This window comes from Labrus bergylta, chromosome 18, assembly GCF_963930695.1.
Source record: "Labrus bergylta chromosome 18, fLabBer1.1, whole genome shotgun sequence".
In the NCBI taxonomy this organism is placed as follows: domain Eukaryota; kingdom Metazoa; phylum Chordata; class Actinopteri; order Labriformes; family Labridae; genus Labrus; species Labrus bergylta.
In genome coordinates, this window is record NC_089212.1 from 3,634,239 (window position 1) to 3,656,639 (window position 22,401).

At 40.5% G+C, this 22,401-nt stretch overlaps 1 protein-coding gene across 1 annotated transcript; it reads right to left on the reverse strand.

Moving 5' to 3' along the window:
- Nucleotides 1–15,568: 15,568 nt before the first annotated feature.
- Nucleotides 15,569–21,460, reverse strand: LOC109989723 (ribonuclease inhibitor). Its single transcript, XM_020641583.3, is given in 7 exon segments — nt 15,569–16,394; nt 17,235–17,408; nt 18,802–18,975; nt 19,118–19,288; nt 20,276–20,449; nt 21,280–21,415; nt 21,418–21,460. Coding segments are annotated over 7 exon segments (882 nt in total). The 3' UTR covers nt 15,569–16,384.
- Between the last annotated feature and the right edge of the window lie 941 nt (nt 21,461–22,401).

A 22,401-nucleotide genomic window follows, 5' to 3' on the forward strand; every position in this document is an offset into this window, starting at 1 on the left:
ACTAAAAGTTATGAGAAAGACCCAGAACGTGTTTGGACTGATTTATTCCTTCACATACACCCACGTCGCTTACAGAAACAAGAAACATCACAAACTGAAGGCTTCACTCTGTCCAGTTAGGCTCAGGTGTCCTCACTCGGCCTAATCACTCTGCAGGCTGCAGTAAGTGAAGGGAAGGTGGGGGCAGGTGAAAAGGTATGGGAGAACCTTTTCACAGTTAGTATGCGGTTTCAGACACAGCCAAATACACTAATCAAATGAAATGGCTTAATCGAGTTATAACTGTAGGTTAGAGTAGCATATAAGATTTGTTCTGGGGAAACCTATAACCATTTATACTTACCTGTAACAAACCCAAAAGGAGTGGTGCCATGACAAAAATGTGTTAAAAAGTAAGAAATACTCTGTTTTGCTTTTAATGGTTTTGTTGACATCTCAAATGGCAGACTGCATCTCTGTCTATTGAGGTTTAACTGAACCAATTTCTGACACCTGACAGCTCTCATTCGGTGAAATGTTTGTGTAAATAAAAATCCAATTTTCAGTTTTTCCTGGATGACAACATCTGCCTGTCCTGGCTGTCTGTGAGAGAATTGAAATGACACTTCTAAATGATTTGTCCATAAGTCAAGTTCAGCAGGCAGAATCACTGTTACTCCCTCTATCTAAATAATCTACATCTCTCTCTCACGCTCTCCATTTATGACATGGATATGCACACTAATGAAATTCACTGAGTCTCTTTGTGATTTATTTACTCTCCACCTCCTCCCCGTCTCCTCCCTTCGTCTGTCTTGTCTCTTCGCCTCCTGTGGGAGGCTGAGGGAAACATCAAGCAGACCAGACTGAGATGCCAGATCTCCGAGGATTACAGAGTTCTTCAACTAGCCCGCCCGCCCCGGCCCCATCTGCTTCAGAAGTCTTTAATAAATGATCAGGCTAATTTCTCGTTGAGGCCTAGTTTGTACTCATGCATTCAACACAAACCCAGTTGTTAAATGACAAGCTGCTGTCGCTGAGAGTCCCCCCCCCTCCCCGCTTCCGTTTTCATAGAAGAAGGTTGTTGTGATCCAATATTGAGCCCTGTCCCTCTTCATTACTGCAGCTATGCCAGGCAAGCAAGTATGCATTTGCAATTCAAATGGGCAGTTATCTATGACACTTGTGATTTATTGTCAACCAAAAATTTTTTGCCCATTTTATAAACAAAGGATCCATTATTTCAGGAGTCAAAGATGTGGTTTCATTTTTTTTTCTCAAATGGAATCACACCCTACTGTGTTTTATTTGGCTGACAGTCTTTGTCTAAAAAGTTTGCCTGCAGGGCTTTGTGTCAGGAATCTCTCTCATCTACAAGTTGTAGAGTCATTTTTTTCCAACTTCTGGAAAAAACTGAATCAAACTTCAGCCGTTTAACAATGTTAACTATGTATCTGGTTAAGTTTAGACTCAAAACTTCTGGGTAAAGTTGAGGAAGAGATCCGGGTCCGGGTTCAAATGTTAAGTCAACATTGACAGTTGGTTTAACACGGGGCACACACGGGGGTCTCCTCGGTGAAAGTGTTGTGTTTGACCTGTTTGCTCTCCATGCCAATCACAGCACACTAGAGCTGGAGTCAGTGATAGTCTCTCAGGAGAAACAATATGATGAAGAGGCAGACAAAGTCAAGGATATGTAGCTACTGCCTCATTAGCACAGCTGAAAAACTGTAACTGTATGAGTTAAGCTAACTGGTGAATAATGACATCTCTAGGTGGATACAATTATCTTAGGCTGACTCACGTTAAAAGGGGTCCTACATGAGCACTTCATGGCAATATCATGCAAAAGGATCAAGTGTGACTGCATCAAGGCCTTCACACACCAAGAAGACAGAAAAGAACTAGTGGCGACGAAGGCCGCCTCACATCTTGACCCAAAAGTTGCACTAGAACACAACGCAAAGGCTATAGCCGACGGCGGCGGCAGCTTGTTGTCATGATACGAGAAGACCATTTTCACACCGCTGTCGCGCACCACTCGTATTATAGGTCGCCTACTAATGGAGAATAATGTCTGATTAAAAGTTGAAAATGGCGCTGGTGTTGTCAGCCCTTGGTCTTTTAGTGGAAAAAGAAGACCCACAAGCCGACTCATCATTTAGAACCGGTGCACCAGCCTGACACCTTTATAGACAGAGACTACTGCCTGCCGCATTGCACAGGCTACAACTACCTGGACCCTAACTACTTTCCAGCCAACAGATGACTGGAGAGCTGGAGTTTAATGAAACCTCCAAACAGCCAATCAGAGAGATCCCTCTCACCGACTGCCGACGCCGATTCAACAAGTCAAATTGGCCAAAAAAAGGCAGACAGGGGCCAACAGGTAGGGCGACGACCGCTCACCGACGATCCAACTAGGACCGACGGCCGACGACCTCCTCGGTGTGTCAGGGCCTATAGATGCAGGTCCTCACCAACTGAAGCCAATATAGAAGATTTGAGCGTAAACAACAATGATCTGTAGCATATGAGCTGTATCATCTTTGTAGTAATAAGGGAATATGTCATTTTAACCCTGAGACACTCTAGACCTAGGTGAAGTTTTCTGACCTAAAACTCATTGTCCTGTCCATCCAGGCCACCCTCTCTCTCATTGTTCTGCGGTCCAGCTCTGATGCTCACATGCCCTGACTGCTTTGTGGCTGCACAGCCTCATATGCAGCAAACTGCAACACAGTATGCTCTGACAGCTCTCTGTCTGATCAGTGTACAATGCTTATTCATCTTTGATTCCTTCATTGTTATGTCCCATCAAGTAACTTGTTGATTTCAATGATCCTATGATCTCCTTTAGCGCCTCCATCAGGACAAACATCAGCTATCCCTCTGTAAATATTGTCCTTCGCCCAGCATAATGTTGTCCGTGATAGGAGCAGCTAACAGAGGAGATGATTGGGCTTTGTCAGAGGTCCGCATTGTATTGAGTGCTTTCTTGCTTAGCTTGTAAATTTCTATCATGCCTCAGTGGCTTATGCTAAAAATGGAGGCAATCGAGGCTTGGTAAAGTGGTTTCAATCAGCATTCCTGCAAGGCACTGATGATCAGAATCAAATTCAGCATGCATTGATAGCTTGTCTCTAGGCGATGAGAGGGACCAAAAGAGAGACAGAGCTAGAGCTTGCAAGGTTATTGAACACCCTCAACAACACACACACACACAATGACACACACAAACACACGTGCAAAAAAAAGCGACGTGTTGCTGAGTGTCTTCAGTCAGCCCACGGAGAGATTCTTTTTATTCTGGTCACTGTGTTACTTGACCTTCTCCATTGTGGCAGCTGGTCTTATTCAGAGGAAATGGCCTTGGGTATTGTGGTGTGACCATCACATGATGCTACACACAACCCACTTTAATTGTCAAACATTATTTATTTAAACTGCTTTGGTTCCAGTCCCAGGGAACGTTGTGCTCATATAAAACCTGACCAACATTGACATCTAGTGGTTTAACAGTTACTCATACTGTTAAATACAATTTAGAGATGCAGCTTTGATAACTCTTCAGTGCAGTGCAAACATATTGCATTATGTTTCAGTATGCAATTACACAAAAACAAGCAAAAATACAACATATATATTATATATGAACATATATAAAACACAATGCTTCTAACAATACAGTCCAATTTCAAACCATCAGGAGCAGGCTGAAGCTCGGTCTATTTTTTTAGCCCTTGATCACAGTTTGGAGTGAAATTATTAGTGAAAAACTTGTTAATGTTATCATGCTGTCATTTTCAACATCAGTCCTGACATTTTGATGATGACAAATGATCATGTTTCGTAACATAAATCAGTATGAATAAGATTACCAGTCTACAGCCATTATCCTCCATGAGGCTGCATGAAGGTCAAAGAGGCATTTGTCACAATGCTAATGTTCATAATGACCATGCTAATGTTGGACTTCTTAGCAGGTATGTTCAAATTCTAAGTTTATCATATTATCAGGCTAACATTTGCCAGCACTTCACACAAGCATTGAGGGGAACTTTTTTGTAAGGTGCTGCCATGGAGACGCCTCTTGGGCTGATGAAGACTAAAACATTAATGTTTATAAAACTGCTTATAAGCCTTGAAAATAGACAGTTTGACTTTCTAAACTTCCTCCTCTCCAGCTACACCCTCTATGGTCACTTTTGGCTCCTAAAGCAAAGATGGAAGTGGCCAACATGGCAAACTTATAAATTCTGAACGCTGGCTGTGTCTGGTGTTTTTAGTCAAGGGTTACTACAATTTGTACTCAAAATGCTAATTAACCACCATTACTGTCACACAGCGATGGCAGAAAATCATATTTAAACAAAAATCTCCGTCACCACCTGCCAAAATGATTATAGCAATATAATAATTGCTGTATCGACTGTGAAGATACAGGACAGGGCTGGATTTATATTGTCTGTAATAAAGGTTTTATGGGATGAGTCACTTTATAAATTAAACCATCACTTATGTATTTGTGTCATTCTGTTTGACCAACCCATCTAATAACTGGCAAGAAGTGCTGTTTGCAGTCTGACATTAAGCTCAATCTTTGAGAGAAATTAATGATCCATCGGAGCAGAGGCCTCAGTGTGAGCGGGAATATATATTGTGTTTTAATAAGTCAAAGTTTCATTCCAAAATGAGATGTCAGCACTTGAGTCCAACACTTAACAGCAGATGACTGATGGCACCACAGGTAGAGATCACGTTTTAGCTTCTTGAACAAGTGTAATTTAACAGCATAATGTTAGGGATATCAGCTTTTTTCCAGTGTTTTTTTTACAGCTTTTAAATCTTTTCTAACAGGCAGGTAAGGTGGTGACATAAAGGAGAGAATGTGCACAGAGGGGGTTGGAGTTTAAAATCAGTGTTATTTTTGTGTCAGCCAAGAAAGTGCAACTTAAAATGTCCAGGTTAACATGTAGAAACCTGCTGCGTGTGTGTGTAGGTGTGTGTGTTACCATAAACTCTTTCCTTTTGAACGCTTCCAAAAGCATGGGAAAAAAAAGTGGAATATTTTATTCACCGAACTGTGAAAGTTTATGTTGGGATTTCAGACTATAATGTATAATTTTGAATTAAATCAGTTAAAAAATAATAATAATAATAAAAAAATCTCTGCTGATGTACTGTGCCATAAATACTCAGCTGGTGTGCAGCACGCAGACGGACAGTAAATAATGTCAAACCTTCCCGATTTATGACTCTGGATGTTGGTGCTGCCTGCATTACCTGAGAAATGTGATGAAAAATGTAAGACACCCTTGTCGATGTGTCTCCAAATGCCAGATGAGATAAATCTCCAGGTAGCAGGGGGCTGATCTTTCTCATGTCATGCATAATTCTCGGTGGACAGGAGGCTGGAGTAAGTTTGCCGCAGCCACCACCGCTTGTCAAGACCCTCAAGAGGCTATTTGTTATTCTGCATCTGTGAGAGCGGCTGACATTTCCCATTGGCACTTGAAGCACATCTAGTGGTGCCCTCTGCCCCCTTCATCTCCTGTGGTTTGCTCAGCTGAAATGGGACAAAGCTCACAGGGGCTTATGGAAATACAAGGGGGAGTTCCAGCAGAGTCACATCCAGGGGTTTTTCTGACAGATGTGCCATGGTATTGTGGGATCTGTTATCCCCTCTGGGGACTGCTGGATCACCTTATTGCATACATTTACTCAGGAAATGGAAGCATGGAAATAATACCTGAAGCCAGAAGGCAAGCTAAAACGGTCCCATATGTCTTTTCCAAGCAAGTACAGAAGCTTAAGAAATCAAATATTATAGCCAGGACTGCTTGAAGAGGAATGTATGGATTTATTCTGTACGCTTTATAATTGAAAAGGATGAACGTTTTCTGACAATATGCTCTAGTTCCTATAATTCCCAATGCTTTTTATTGTTTTATAAAACTATATCCATTTACACACTCCTCCTAAAATGTAGCAGAACACTCATCTGAAGCTGTTTAACATGCACTCCTTAAGGTTTCTGGAACATTTAAAGACAGCCTGCTTCAGCAGCCAGGACATGATGTGAAAAGGATGCTGCGGTCGTCATTTTTACACGATGTTGAAGATGGCAGTATGACACTATGATGACAGTTTTTCCTTTAGATCAATGCTATGTGTATTGGACGTAATGACAGTATGAATAGGAGGGGGAAAGAACAGAACTGATTTTGTAGAAGCTTTATTACGTACACCATGATAGTACCAGTTGCTCACTGGTCAAGTGGTATAAATATCATCACACCCTGGGGTACATTTCTTTAGACTTTCACTTGCACCTGTCCGACATCAACTGAAAAAGAGAACATGAGAGAGGATAAAGTCTCAGTTACCACAGACTAAAACACCTGATAGGAAGTTTTTTTTTTTTTTTTTTTTTAATGGAGCAGAAACCAGTGCACAGTGAGATGTTACAAGCCCAGAACTCACTTTTACACCTTAAACAGAGTTTCTGAAAAGGTGTGTTTTCAGCCATTGCCCTTTGTGTGTGCAAGAAAGGTCACAATGCACAGAAAAACCTCAGTTTTAAAAGAATACCCACCAATGTGTGGACTAGGAATAAGTCTATCATTCTCAAAGCACAATACTGTGAGGATGAGACTGCAGGAGCTTAAATAACTTCAGCACAATGGCGCCCAGGTGTGCTGAGTTACTCTAATTACTGAGCTGCAACAAGACCACAGGTTAGAGACACACCTTAAAGACAACCACATTGACAACACAATGAAAACATTACACTAATGTGGCATCACACAGTGGTGAAAATGTTGGTATGTGAGTAACATCAGTGTAAGAAATCCTGCTTTAAAGATTAAAGTTAGCCTTCACAATCCTACTGATTCAACCTGTGTATTCTTATAAGTCAGAATGATGATCATGTTCAGATCCACAAATAAAAGAGAAATGTTGCCAAGATAAGATGTCCTTCAGTGACAGACTTGTGGAGGAAACAGGGCGCACATCACTTTAACAATAAGTGACTCAGTGAAAGATAACACTCTGATGATGATGCAATCATTTCACTGTCAAGACCACAGTCAAAGTAATACACTTATCTCTTATCTCGAAATCTCTTATTGAGCAGACCATCATTCCTCGGCTTTTTTTACAGGTTTTGCATCAGCTAATAGAATCCGGTCTAATTTCTTTTCAACTTGGATAACAATGTTCTTTGTAAGTCAATGGAGGCGTATTCATGGCAGACACACTCAGGTTTGCCCACTCAGGGTGTTCAGGCTTTTTTTTCTTTTGAGTGAAATTTTTGAACAATTTTCTTTGAATTCCAAAACCCATGTTGACAGTAAATATACTCAATAGAGGCAATTAACCTCTGAGTGGTTGCTTTAGTGACTGAGAGAGTTTGTATACTCAACATGAATCAAACTATTTTTCATATGGTGCCAAATTACAACAAAAAGTTATATCAGGGATAAAATCATGAGTAGTACTGTCTGTAATCTCTTTTTTACTAAGAGCCAATATTCAACTAACAATGAGCTAAGCATTTGGAAACAGGAAGGGAAAAACTTCCTTTTGACGTTTAGGGCGCGGTCACACTGGTCATCTGTAACGTGCTGTACCCAAGCACAATTGGCCCCCCGCTGCGCCATTCCCCCGCTGGCCGGCGCGGCCTGTGGTCACACTACACAGGACTATCAGTGCCTAAGCACGATTACCTCTTGTACATAACGTCTTAATACAACACATGCACGCTTTATGTTATTATGAAGTGTGCTCAGTTTACAAACAGGCGGACGAGAGAGAGAGAGAGAGAGAGAGAGAGAGCGAGAGAGCGAACGAGAGAGAGAGAGAGAGAGAGAAGAAAAGAGACGCGCAGTCGAGTCCGGGTCTGCACATCAGAGAAAAACACAGAGAGCATGACAGCTACTTTTCTGACTTTACAGCTTATTTTAAGCCAATCAGACACAACAATAAATACATTTAAAAATAAAATAGACGCGCCGACGCCCGCACATCGGAGAACAACACAGAGAACATGACAGCTACTTTGTGGCTTATATTGTGTCATTTTAGTCAGATACAGACATAAAACTCTGGATTTCTCCTTAATGAAGGCTGTCAGCATTGTGTACCTGCGTGCTTGTGCTCGTGCATGAAGTGTACCGTGCTGAAGCACACCTCTCCGAAGTGTGCCAAAGCCAAGGAAGTATACCATGCCTGAGCACGATACAGAGTGGTCACACTGGCCAAACGAACTGAACTTTAGGGTTGAAGCGTGCTTGGGCACGGTACTGATGGCCAGTGTGACCGCGCTCTAATAGAAACCTTGAGAAGAAAAGTGAACTCAAAGTTAACAGCCAGCCATTGTTAACGATGGGTCAAGACAGTGGGAAAGAGGGAGAGACCAAAAGAGACAATAATACAATTAAAAATGTAAATCATCATTGAAAAAACAGTCAAATCATCCTCTGCACTTGTCTTTTGGGGCGCCATGTTTGTTCTCGATTATCTAAAGCCTTGTTCACATAAACTCTGGATAATGTCTAGATAATAAAGGGAGAACTGCTCCAGACACTCTATGTACCATGCAGAAGACACAGTATATAAACGTCACTCGCCCTCCTATTGGCTCGAGGTGATTTCTCCGGAGAATATCCTGTGACGTTCTCACATCAGCTCACTCGGACTCGCTGCGGAAAAAATACAAGGGGTCTGGCAGGAGAAACTCCTGATGAAGTCCGAGCAAAAAATGTGGCTGTTTGCATTCACATACACAGATCCTTCTGGGTAATATCCAGAGTTTTTCAGGAGATTTCTGCAACTGTGAAGCCCCCTTTACTTACAAACCACACTAAATGCTTTACTTTGCTCAAACAAGCAAGGCAGATTCTAAATATCTAAGCTGCAATAGCTTGCACTCTTTAATAGGCCAACGACGGCGTCAAATTGTGGACAGAGACACAGAAAACCTCTCAAATGGCTGCAGACGTTTTTCACACTCAACACTTTACTCAGACACATACAGATGTTCATGGCTGAAAATGATCTAAATTGCCCCATTAGTTATGTTGAGCTCAGAAGTTCCATTTGGTAATCAGAAGTCATACAGCGACACTAGCAAAGGCCGAGACTATAAATCAGAAGTAAAGTGGACTGTATCTCTTCGGGGCAACCAATAAAGAAAACATTGGTACATGCAGTTGCAGGCATTTTGAAACTAAATAAGATTGTATAATAATTCAGTCAGGAGAGACTTCATTAAGAGTGGAACATTATTGGAAAGATGGAATAAGTCTTTGGGTGTGTATAGGACCCCATCATGATGCCTTTTTTTATATAGACCAAGTGGTAGTGAGGCCAAGAGCAGAAAGGGATTACCCCCCTTGATGGAGTCCTGACTCTGGTGGTGGTGCATAATGAAGGATGTAATGAGGGCTGGACTTCTTAGGAGCTGAACCTGCTTACTGATGAGATGGATTTGAGGTGCCAGGGGTGGAGGAGGGACACAACGATCCACGCTGGAATGACAAACTGACAGCAGCAGTTAGGGGAACAGATTTAAAGTTTGACAGCAGCAGGATGATTGGTTGATTAAGGTCACGGCAAAAATCTGGAGGAGGAGGAAGGGAGAGGGAGAGAGAGAGAGAGAGAGAGAGAGAGAGAGAGGGAGAGACAGGAATGGAGAGAGAGAGAGAGGGAGAGAGAGAGAGGGAGAGACAGGAAGGGAGAGAGAGGGAGAGAGAGAGAGAAAAGGGGAGACAGACAGATTGATGTCTCCTCTGAACATACTGGTCTCTTCTGTGCAACACCTCCTCTGAACCATGGCCAACATATTTAGCTGACTAGCTGCAGAATAGCACATAAAGCCTGCCTCCTCCATGTTACCAGATGGTACCTGGGTCAAAATAAAAAAAAGCCAAATACATGTCATACACATTTGTCTCAAACATGGCTTCATCAGAAAGGCTTTATTGCTATTTGTGTTCAAGAAGTCTTTTTAGTTATTGAATGCTTTGAAAAGGTGACATGATTGACAGCTCTGTTGACTATTGCAGCTCCTACAGCGCTGTGTGCACCGCATTACAGCTCAAACGACCACTTCAGCTAGAGATGCGACCCTTACCTTGGCTTGTCATGCATTTTCTAGAATTTAAGAGTCTTCTCAAACAAACCAGAACCACACACCTTTTGTTGTCTTTGTCTATCTAATTTTTACATAATGAGGGAGAAAGGTTGTTCAGAAAGAGACACTGCAAGCTAGGTTCATGCTCGGTATCCCAGCATGCTTTGAGCAGTGAATCGAGCAGTTGTGATACACAATACAGAGTTTTCAGTTGCGCTTGCACCACGATCAGCTAATCCCTATTGCAAAGACTATGGCTGTAAATGCACAATATGACAGCGCAAGTTACAGAGGTATTTTGGCCTCATCTTTGCACAATGGGAGGAGGTTAGGGATTGTTGTTCATCTGAATATACAGTTTTTGGCCTCAATTTTTAAAAGGTTGCAAAATTTCCAATTTGCAAAATGTACCTCCTATCTTGAGAGTTGTTATTTATATTACAGTTTCCCTGTAATATAGTCAAATTTCCCATTTATATCTGCATGTAATGTGTACCTTGGAGTGTTGGACTGACCTCTCTGCCACTGTCTCGTTGAAACGTTGGCAGATGGAACTCATCCAAGTGCTCTGCGGGTAGGTGGATCTCTATGATTACATGGACTTTCTGCATAACATCAACATCAGCTTAAGAGCCCTGACTCCAGGTCAGCTCACACAGTGCTGCTAAAAGTGTCCGGAGATGTTTTCCAGGCAAATCCAAAATGCAACACTCAAACAAACTGTGATGACAAAACACGGCTTGCTGGTAGTTTTTTTTTTTCTTTTTTTTTTTCTGGCTTTAAAATGTTTCACTGTTTAAAAAGTTTGAACCACTGTAGCTGTGCTCTGAATTATGCATGCCTTTCATTATTCATGCATTGTTAAAATGTGCAAAAGTCTGGTGTTCATCTTCACAATTATGACTTTAATGTAACACGGACTCTTTATGTAACAGTTCATGAATGGTTAGCCACCAACAGTTGTGGCTCCGGGTAACTAGTCATCACCAATCATTTGGAAAAGCAACACGGTTTTCTCTTCCCTCGGTTGAACCCGTCTACACTCAGTTCAACCATGAGCTACCATTAATTAGCTAACATATCGTCTCTCTGTTATTTACAGTCTAACAGGGCCAGGAAGTGGTGACACAAGCGGGACAGGAGGACACCTCCCTGGGGGGGGAGCTTAATCAATAAGCTTTGACAGCTCTCCCTCATCTGAGAGATCCTCGGGGGGGCAGATCCAAGGTCACACTGAATGTAGCTTCTAGCCTGTAAATCTGACAACACGTTTCCCAGGGTGATGTGCAGCAACATGAACCTAATTGTCATCCTATACAACATCGTGTCATTGCAGGCTGGGACAAAGTCAGTGAAGTATTTACAGAAATAGAAAAGGGGATCAGGCTGAAAATGACCAGAGGACGCTTCATGAAGGAAGCTCAGAGAAGTCAGGTTCACGGTGTCTTCACACTGCATGTGCGAATGCAAAAAGCCGTATTTCACCCAGAATTGTCTTGGATTTTTTTTTTTCTTGACAGCCCCCTAGTAAAAATTTCGATGTAAAGAAGCGGTGAGCTGATGTGTGAACCAGGAAATGGTCATGAAAATTACACACGCCCATAAGGAAGCTGCTTCATATTCCTTTCTGCTCGTCATTATGTTCTTTTGAACTCATTCTGTGATACTGTGAATACATAAAAATATAGTAATACCGATATACAGGCAAGAAACTGTCATTAGCGTGTCCGGATTTCTTTTTTTTACATCATACTTTGACTCCTAATGACCCCTCACGCCTGACAGAGAAAACTTCACACTGTGAGGGACATATATACTGATAAGAGACTCAGGGCCGGGCTGTCCTAATTGTTTTCTGAGATTGTTGAGAGTGCTCGAGTGAAAACAGCTTTGAAGGGGCCTAAAAACAGAACAAGGATTGATCTGAACCTTTAACTAAAAAGTTATCAGATGCCATCACTTCAGTGAGAAAAGCAGAGGATTGTTTTTGGCAGGGAGCGTTCACGTTGGTAGCTCGGTTTTGTTGTCATTATCTCCTTAAAATCATATAGGCTCCAACTCTTTACACAAATAACGTGATATCTGAAATGGTAAATATGTAAATAAGTAAGTGCTGTAAATGAGTATACAAGATGCACTAGATGCAACCCAGACTTTAAATTGCTAATATCAGACGGGATCCCAGCCAGGTAATTTGTTGACTATTTGCCTCCAGGAACACGACAATCATCTGCTGCTTTATTGGAGAGTCCCAGCATACGGCCAAGAGAAAAGTGAGGACTCAGCATTCATCAACATCAGCCCGAAGCTGTTACATCTCCTGTAGGTATCAGGACAGCCAGCTTGCTAAATACTTTTTTTTTTAAAGACGCCTAAAACTCTCTTCAATTTAGCCTTCATCAAGAGAGGACTTTCTTCATACATTAAGTTGCTTAATTACTTAAATGTGGTGTTTTACTAGATTTTATGAATTCTCTGTGCTCTCTTTTTTACTTTTACTACTGGCATTAATATTCAGTCAGTTTTGGTTTGCATCTTATAATTTTTGTTCTTCTTTATATTTATTTTTACGTGTCTTATCTAGCTTTTATTATCATGTGGTGTCCTTATTGTTTCATGTATGAAAGTTGTGATACAGAAACGTCCACTCATTTTAAACAAAGACCACGTGTTTCTGCATTCTTTTCTTTGGTTTGTATGAGATACAAAACAGCCTTCGTATATAAGAGAAGAGCAGAATTATTACTTCATGTTTGTCTTTTTGAGTGGTTTTAAGAGAACAAACTGTGAATATGCTTCTGACTGCAGGAATAAAGCCATGTGTCAAAACAGATAATGCATTTTTAAACTGATATAATTTCACTTCAAAAGTAATACCCTGAATCTTAAGACCATGTAGTAGGCACCTGAGAGAGATGAATGACTGGTATTAGATTTTGAGCTCACAATAGGTACAGCGTATGGGCTCATGTTCACAGCTGAGTGGTAAAGATGAACTGTGAGGGAGGAAGTCGGGACAGACTGACTGTAACACTGACAGGAACAGGTCAGTCTGGAGGGATAGGTTTCTATGGTAACTGAGGTCGCACTTACTAAAAACCTACTTTAGAGCCTCTGGAAGTTGACATAGAAATCAGCATCTAGGAAACAGAAGTCAGGAGTCAACATAAGAATACTGACACATTTAAGAGGAAGACCTTCTGAATAAGAAAAAACCTGGATCAAAATACAGCCCATTAGGCTGTTTGTAAAATTCATGGTTAGTGTGTGTGTGTGTGTGTGTGTGTGTGTGTGTGTGTGTGTGTGTGTGTGTGTGTGTGTGTGTGTGTGCGCATGGGTGCGTGTGTTTGATGTTTGTGTTTGGTCTATCAAGTCATATTTGACATATGCCTGGCCCCACACATACACACACACAGACGCACACGCAGACACAGACAGACACACACACGCACACACACACACACACACACACACAGACACACACACACACACACACACACACACACACACACACACACAGACACACACAGACACACACACACACACAGACACACACAGACACACACACACACACACACACACACACACACACACACACACAGTGTCCATATCAAACATATCATAGTTGGCAGTTAGTGCACACATGTAATGTTGGCTGAGAGGCTCGTATTTGTTCTCAGCTCTGTGAGTGTGATGTTAAAGGATGGCTTTGTAGGTTTAGCAGGACCTGAATCATCATATGTTAAAAACCTGCTCAGCCATCATTCAACTCCCACGGTGTAAAATAGACAAGTGTAGCTGACACTCTGCACATGTTTATTGAAGGGACAACACAATCGCTGGACAAAGCCTTTTCTATAATTTGGATCAACTAATGACCCACTAAATAAATGTCCAAGCATCACCAAGCCCAACTCATAATCAAACAAAATCTTACAAAAACTTAAAAGACAATATTTCAAAATCGACTGAGATTTTTCAGTTAAAAGGATATTGTGGGACTTACTGAGACACGCCTATTTATTGAGTAATATTGCTTCATGAAAAACTTCTCTGGACCAGGCTGGACCGGAGGGAGGAGTTGTCATGGTAACTTCAGTGTATAAACCCTCTTCATGACACAGAATTGTGCTGAAAACAAGTCTGATGTACTGCAGTAAACCTCGGCTTTGACTGCTGATCTGGCTCTGTGCGGCTCTGCGGTAACTGATGCCGTTTGTCAGAAGTGAGGAGCTCATCATTAACTGGAAAACTTCTTCATCTTCTCACAGCTGCTGAGCCCCCACCAGGGAGCGAGAACTCATGCTCCATCAGCTCCATCATGGCCGACTCTCGTCAGCTGCTGCAGTGTGCACAGAGGGTGTAGCAGGCCGGGATGTGAGCTGTGAAACAGATTTATATCTTCTGTGTCTACCATACTTATCTTGTGTAAGTGGTAAAAGTTACCGAATATATAAGTACTGACATTATAATAGCCCCTGCTTGTGTATTTCTGCATAAAATCAATGTTTGCAATTTAAGGAGACGTGTAGAGGAGCTGAAGGAGTGAGAGCATTTGTCTGAGGTATTTGATGTGCTTCATATCAAGGAGGAGAGGAGAAAATGTGTCATCAGATAGAAAATCTCACAACTAAATCAAGGAGGTCAAACTACATCCTGAGTGATTGTGGTGTGAGAGGTGGAGGACTCCAAACTCTGAGCGTACTGCAGGTTTTTTTTTTTTTAATCAATATACTGGTTGGAGGATGGGATCAGTATCAGCTTACATTACAGACAAGGGATGTGCTGGAACAGATATTCAACCCAACACTTTGAGGTGGAGAGGCCCAAATATTAGGTTGCAAGCTTTGCGTTTGACATCAAAATATTTGTTTATTCCCATGGAAACTAGTATTTCATGAAATTGACCACATGTGAACTCAATTTCAGCACCTTTCCACACTCACATTTCCCATCCTCCAACCAGTTCATTGATTTAAAAAAAAAAAAAAAAACCTGCACACTATACCTGGTCATCATCAAACTCCAACTTTTTTCACCTACCTGCCACAGTGACTGGTGGATTCAAAATTCTACTAGTCAGTCAAATACAGAACTTAAATGCTCTTTGTCTAACTCATAAATAGAAAGAAAGGTTGTTTTGTCCTCAAAAGTTGATTCAGCTGCAACTAAACCACAACTGAGAGGCAAGATAATATTGATCTATAGTGTGTAAACTTATTTGAGGGGAGTCATCACAATTATTAAGTTTTCTGCAGTTTCATTTGGAAATTTAAAAAATATGTATAAGTCATTGTGTGTTAACTTCTCAGGGAGTTCTGGCTTCTTAGTGAATCTGTATGGTTTGCAGTGTAAGTTGTATTTCAAACATCTGAGGTGTGTTAAGTTGCTACAGCTGAAAATACCCCATTTCCTGATATGATTCTTTCACAATTAAAGCACATCAGCAACATTTGAACCAGGAGCTTTTATTGTGAAAAACATTTCAGAAACAGTTTAGCTTTAAGCCTCTCGACAAACAGATATACAGCGCCCACCTGTCAATCGGCTCAGCCACGCACCTTATTGTGAGTAATGTTTATCCTTGACAAAATCAAAACGGATGTGTTACAAAACAACAGTGTGTACCATTTAGACATATGCACCTCAAATTGTAACACATATTAGCAATGTTGGCAGAGAAACACAGACAGCAATATGAATAGGTATGAGACCAGTCTTGGAAAAGTGGGGGTTCTAGTGGGGTTGCTGTGTTGATTGCTTTCTCACTGCAAACAAAAACTGCTCCAGGATTCGATTGGAAGCAAGCCAACTTGTGTGATTGCTGTGTTCACATATGTCAAAACTATCCGGGCTAGGAGGGAAATGCCCCCTTATTTCGGAACAACTTCTCCAAATGACCCGGGTGTGGAAAAAAAAAACCTAGAAATATGTTAATGAATAACCTGCCACACTCTACATTTACAAAGGGTGGCACCGCAACAGAAAAAGGTATATCCAAATCAAAGTGTTATTTTGTTATAAAGCAGTTTTAGCTCAGAATATCTGGCAGAATAGAAAAATGTTCAAGGTCCAGCTCCTGCGCCTGACAGTGGATCTGATATTTCATCAGTCCAGACTGCAGCACTGAGATCCATCTCAACTGGTTGTGACTGGTAGGTCAGTCTCCCAGTTACACCGCAGACTCACCACAAAAGCTGCTGCTGCTTCCACCTCTTTGATCATCACCGAAAAGATTATCCTCTCTTTAAACTCTGACAGATATCACTTCCATCTGACGACAGAAAAATACAGAAAATCAGACTCACTCATCAGCTGTGAAGAAGTAATGCAGAATATCTAATATGAAGACCAGCAGGGACTTAAATCCTGCTCAAAACCACAAGTGGTTGTGTAAAGTAGCACACTTCTTTTCAGCTCTCTATTTCATATATTGGTGACTTAAACCTTTAAGGGATAGTTTAGATTCTTTGAAGTGGGTTGTTTGAGTTAATTGTCTTTAATTAGTTTATTAGAAACAGGAGACGCTAGTCAGTTGGAACCCTTGATGTAAAAACTCCCGTCATTCTGGTGTCGCTTCCACTGTCATCTTGGATTTCTTATTTTCTTTATTTTTGTCAAGGCAGGGAAAACTTTGTGTAAAGAACTCAGGAAGATTTAAGGGGCAGATTGTTTGACATTTTCTTGAAATGTTCAGTACAGTATGTTTGAAAACAGCTGATGGCTGTGTCTTGCATGATAGATTAACTGATGGTTTGCAACAAATGTGCTTTGGGTCCCCTTCCCATTTAGGCTGAAATCACTCCTTATGTTGTAAAGACGGCAAGCAATGATACAAAGATTACTAACTCTCATGAAATGCAATACAACTAATAAGAGTAGAAAGAACAGATAGCTGTATTTAAATGTAGGGGTTTAAAGTAAAAAAAAAAATCGAATTCAAATTTTTCTTAAGAACATAAGCATTCGTATGTGGATGTCCCTCCTCTGCCTTTGAGATGAAAATAAAAGCAATTATCACTTGTCTCTTTTGCACTAAAAATCATAATGTATTTTCTCCTCTCACAGTTCAGTGAGTAAAAAGTACATTGACTAAATCCAACACTCTACTTACTCCAGAGTCTCTAGTCTGTTCTTTGGACTCTCCACAAGGTCAGACAGAAGCTTCACTCCTGAATCCTGCAGATTGTTTTCAGTCAGATACAGGCTGCTCAGATGGGAGGGGTTGGACTCGAGAGCTGAGGCCAGAGAAGAACTGCTGATCGCTGACAATCTGCATCTTCTCAATCTGAATAAAAACATATTGTCAATAATTAACATCAATCAGATATTTTTTTTAAAACGTAAACAAATGAGTTTGTTCCTTAGTCGAGTAGAGTGACTTTATCATTCTGTTATTGTGGATCACTAAAATGTCTACAGACATCATCTTAACATTCATACACCTGTTCATGTCATAAAGATACCAACATGCTACAAATCTCAGTAAAGTCTGTGATTAGATGTGAAATCCTAAGTTTAGTTTCTTAATATCTATACTTTGACATTTTCTTTGATATACAATTTGGAGTAGACGTCATTATTACATCACCGCAGTTTCACACGCATCGGCTCCCGGGAAGGCTGCTAAACATGAGACAACCATGACACAGACAGGCCCGCTTGCAAAAATTGCCAGGGCCCCTTAAAGGCTCAGTAAATGGGCCCCCCCACCAGGACATGATTTAAATCATCTTGTGCACATTTGATCAGTTGTGTTAGCGCTGGCCTCCTGGCTAACATTCGCTCACTCTTGGCCCGCTTCCATCAGTAACATTACAAAAACAGTGGTTCATATCATTTTACTGTAGTTTATGCTTTCAAACTGGGTACATTTTACTCTGGCAACAATAAATAAAATGTGTGTTTTTGTTTACCGAAGAGGTCATGGTGAGTATTTCAGTGTCAAATAAAATGTGGTCATTGTTGCTTAAAATTAGGATGGACCATGTTTTTACTAACCTCCATGGGCCCTCTCCTTGTGACTGAGCCCCAGAAAGCTTTCCCCTAAATCCCCCCCTTATGGGCGGCCTTGGACACAGATAATGACACAGCCTAGCATTAATCTGTTATGTAAAACATCTGCAGTGATGATAACTTCACTTCCTGCTTGGTCATTCTCTCTTTTTCACTTCTTAGCTTTATCTGTCACCGTCCTCTTCCTCTTAGCCTTTGTATCAAACAGTACAGAGACGGGCTAACTGGCTGCTTTTTAGATGAAGGTTGATATGCGAACTACTGCTATAAAGTCTAAAGTCGTTCACACTTCTGGAGATAAATGAAACCTCCGAACAGCCAATCAGAGAGATTGCTCTCACCAACCGGTCCAACTAGGACAGACGCCGACGATTTCCTTGGTGTGTCAGGGCCTTAAGGGAGACACCATTCCCCCTGTGGACAGTAATTGTTCTAGTAGTAGGACCTTTGAAACAACTATTTTAAGGTGGAAAGGTTACATACCATTGATTTAACATAAATCAGAAACTTAAGTTTGCTTTTACAACCTAAAGCAGTCATTTTTTACAATGTTCTTCAAAATCTTTTTTTTTTATGAAAGCGGATTTAATCTTAACAATATGAAAAAAATTAACAGCATGTAATCTTAAACTTTATAGATTTTAACAGATAATCATTTAACTGACCCGAGAGTATCCAGTCTACAGTTTGGACTCTTGAGAAAATCACAAAGCAACGTCACTCCTGAATCACGCAGGATGTTGTCACTCAGCTCCAGATATCTCAGATGGGAGAAGTTGGACATCAAAGCTGAGGCCAGATAAGAACAGCTGATCTCTGTCAAACGGCAGCTCCACAAACTGAGAAAAACAGACGAAATGAACAAGCGTTAAAAGAAAATGTTTCTGCATTAAATCATTAAATGTGAAATTATCTGTTCAGCAGTTTAGTGGCACCATAACTTTCACATTGATTTTAGAAGCAGAGAAAACTGTGTCTGACCCCAGGGTATCCAGTCTACAGTTTGGACTCTTCAGTCCAGAAGACAGAAGCTTCACTCCTGAATCCTTCAGGATACTGTTACTCAGATACAGCTCTCTCAGATGGGAGGGGTTGGACAGAACTGAGGCAAGGGTAGAAGAGCTGATTTCTGTCATTTTGCAGCCACAAAATCTGAATAAAGAGTGAAACATGTAAATAAACCTTTATAATACAATTGTTTAGGTCAACATCAATATGAACTTATTATCTTAATTACCCTTCAAATGAGTGAGGTAACTTAGTCACTGAGTTACAGTGGATCATTATTATAGCAACCTTCTACAGACATGGACTCTGGGTCTGAATTGATTTGCTCCCAGGGACATATTTACGGCTAAAAACAAGTAAATTGGTGATGGATTGTGCAAAAAGTATATTTGGGGGGCGCTGGTGGCGCAGTGGTTAGTGTGCATGCCCCATGTATGGGGGCCATGGTCCTCCAAGAGGGCAACCCAGGTTCAAATCCCGCCTATGGCTCCTTTCCCGCATGTCATTCCCTTAGCTTCTCTCTCTCCCTGATTTCAGACTCTATCAACTGTCCTCTCAATTAAAAGCCCAAAAATAAATCTTGAAAAAAAGAAGTATATTTTGGTCAGAGTGTGTGTGTGTGTGTGTGTGTGTGTGTGTGTGTGTGTGCGTGCGTGTGTTCTGGAGAATCAAAACATTTATCAGGCATTACTTGAGATTAGGAACCAAAAAGAGATTTGAGCAAAGTAGTATTTTATTTTGATCAGCGTGACGACATCTAAAATGTTCCCCACCAAAAAGAACCAAAAAAAAAAAAATTACAGTTAATTATAATAATATATATTATTAATTATTTTATCTTTTTTTTGTATTTCAGCAAATACTAATAAAGTAAACAAATGACTTAAAACAAATGTTCATTCAAGATCTTCTGGTTAAAGTTGTGACATTTAAAAAAAAAGGAGGAACATTGATATAATTTAACAACTTAAAGCAGATTTGATGACTGCATATTTAATTTAAACAAGTAAGAAAACATGAACAGTGAAACTACAACTTCATAGATGTCAACTACACTTGAAGATGGGCAAGGTTAGTCTGATAATGACACACATAACTTCTACAATAGAAAGAGATAATATTTGAACTGACCTCAGAATCTCCAGTCCACAGTTTGGACTCTTCAGAAAATCACACAGCAGTGTCATTCCTGAATCCTGCAGCTTGTTCTCACTCAGGTCCAGCTCTCTGAGATGGGAGGGGTTGGACTTCAGCGCTGAGGCCAGATAAGAACAGCTGATCTCTGTCAAACCGCAGCTCCACAAACTGAAATAAATAGATGAAATGAACAAGCGTTAAAAAAAAATGTTTCTGCATGAAATCATTAAATGTAAAATTATCTGTTCAGAGCTGAGAAGGCTTAGAGTATAGAAGTTGACATAATAAAAACTTCAAACACCGGAACCTAACAGGATCCAGATTACAAAACATGAAATAAAAAAGTGAAAAATAGCGCTAGTCAATAATAATGACAACATGATACTTCTTCAATTAACTTAGTAATTTCACCACTTAAACTCTGCAGCCTCAAACAATAGAGTGATCTGTATGAACTCATGTTGTTCAGTCAAACAAAAAATGAAAACTCAAACTGATTGGTGATCTAACTCAAGATCCAAAAGTTTCCAGAGGCCAAATATGTCAGAATAAACTGTGGAGAAAAGTGAACAGAGAACATCTGTAATGGAGAAGTGATTTAATCAAAGACTCTTGAATTAAAACTTTTCTATCAGTTTAAGCATCAAACTGTTTCATAAAGCGTTGAAACAATCAAATACTAAATCAATTTGTCATTAACTGATGGTTGTAATTGGAATGTTTTTTTTTTTATCTAAAAAAGACAACATGACAGAAAATCTGTTCAAGTGGTTAAGAGTGTATTATAGTGTTTTGATTTTTCTTGGTAAATTTTAGGTTTGCAATGCGCAGCTTAAAACTGCTCTCCCACTCGATGAACAAAACCACTGAAGAAATTGACGTTTGCATTAAGATCCTCAGCGTGGCTCATTTTAATGTTAACCTAATGTCTACAGTTCAGTGTCACCACAACTTTCACATCATATTTATAATAGAAGATAAATGAAACATTGTCTTACTCCAGACTCGCTAGTCTACAGTTTGGACTCTCCAGTCCAGCAGACAGAAGCTTCACTCCTGAATCCTGCACTTTGTTTCTACTCAGGTCCAGCTCTCTCAGATGGGAGGGGTTAGACTTCAGAGCTGAGGCCACAGCTTCACAGTGAGTCTCTGATAGTCCACAGTCATAAAATCTGCCATGACAATAGAATGACAAAACAATTAGACACATTGTGTTTTGAAGATTTTCTTTTCACATCAGTGGTTCAGTTGATCTCCAGTCACTTTTGTTAAAGTGAAACAATACTTCCCATCACACTATTGTATACCTGCATTCTAGATTTATTTTTGAGCTATTGCCTTTTTTCAGATAGGACTGGGGATAGAGTAGGGGGGATGAAACTCAGTAAAGCAGCAGCATAGTCTTGGTGAACCTGGGCCACCCACTTGGAGGACTGTAGCCTCATGTGAACTAACTGCAAGGGCAACCAGTTTCAATAAATCATTTTTCTCAATAACTAGTATTTGAGGTTTAGGAGGGTTTATAAAAAATGGAAGTATAGATTTTCTCTTTAATTTCTTGCCCTTGGGCTCCTGTAGTTTACGAGTGCATGAGAACATTCCCACGCAATGAGTGGAATTTATCAACTTGTACTTCTGTTTAGAAATGTTTGTAAATATAAGCACAGCTCTGACCATGCTTACGCACAGAATCTAGCGGTAGAACATTGAAACTACAAATAAGTGTCACAGCACGCCTTAATCAATCTCAACGGAGATGCATGTTCTGAGTTTTCTTTCATCAAAACACTAAATTTGTGATTTTGACTAGTTTGAAACAGATGTTGGCAAAGCCGCAAGCTCGGCAGAGAGCTAATTTCAATAGAGCGCGCTGGTCTGTTGGTCCAGCTTGTTTTGTTGGGAGAGCACCACTGCTTAATTATTTTTTTACTAGAGAGAGCTGTGCCGCAGATGATCCTGAAAATGCACTGTTCAAGGGTGAAAATTGGGTGGCATTCTGTTGTTCTTCTCCATAAATGGTTTATTGGAGGCGTTTCTGATTGCAAATATCCCAGAATGTGCATGAGCCTGCTGGTTAAGAACATTTGTCACAAAATGATTAAGTGATAAGTTTCAACAAC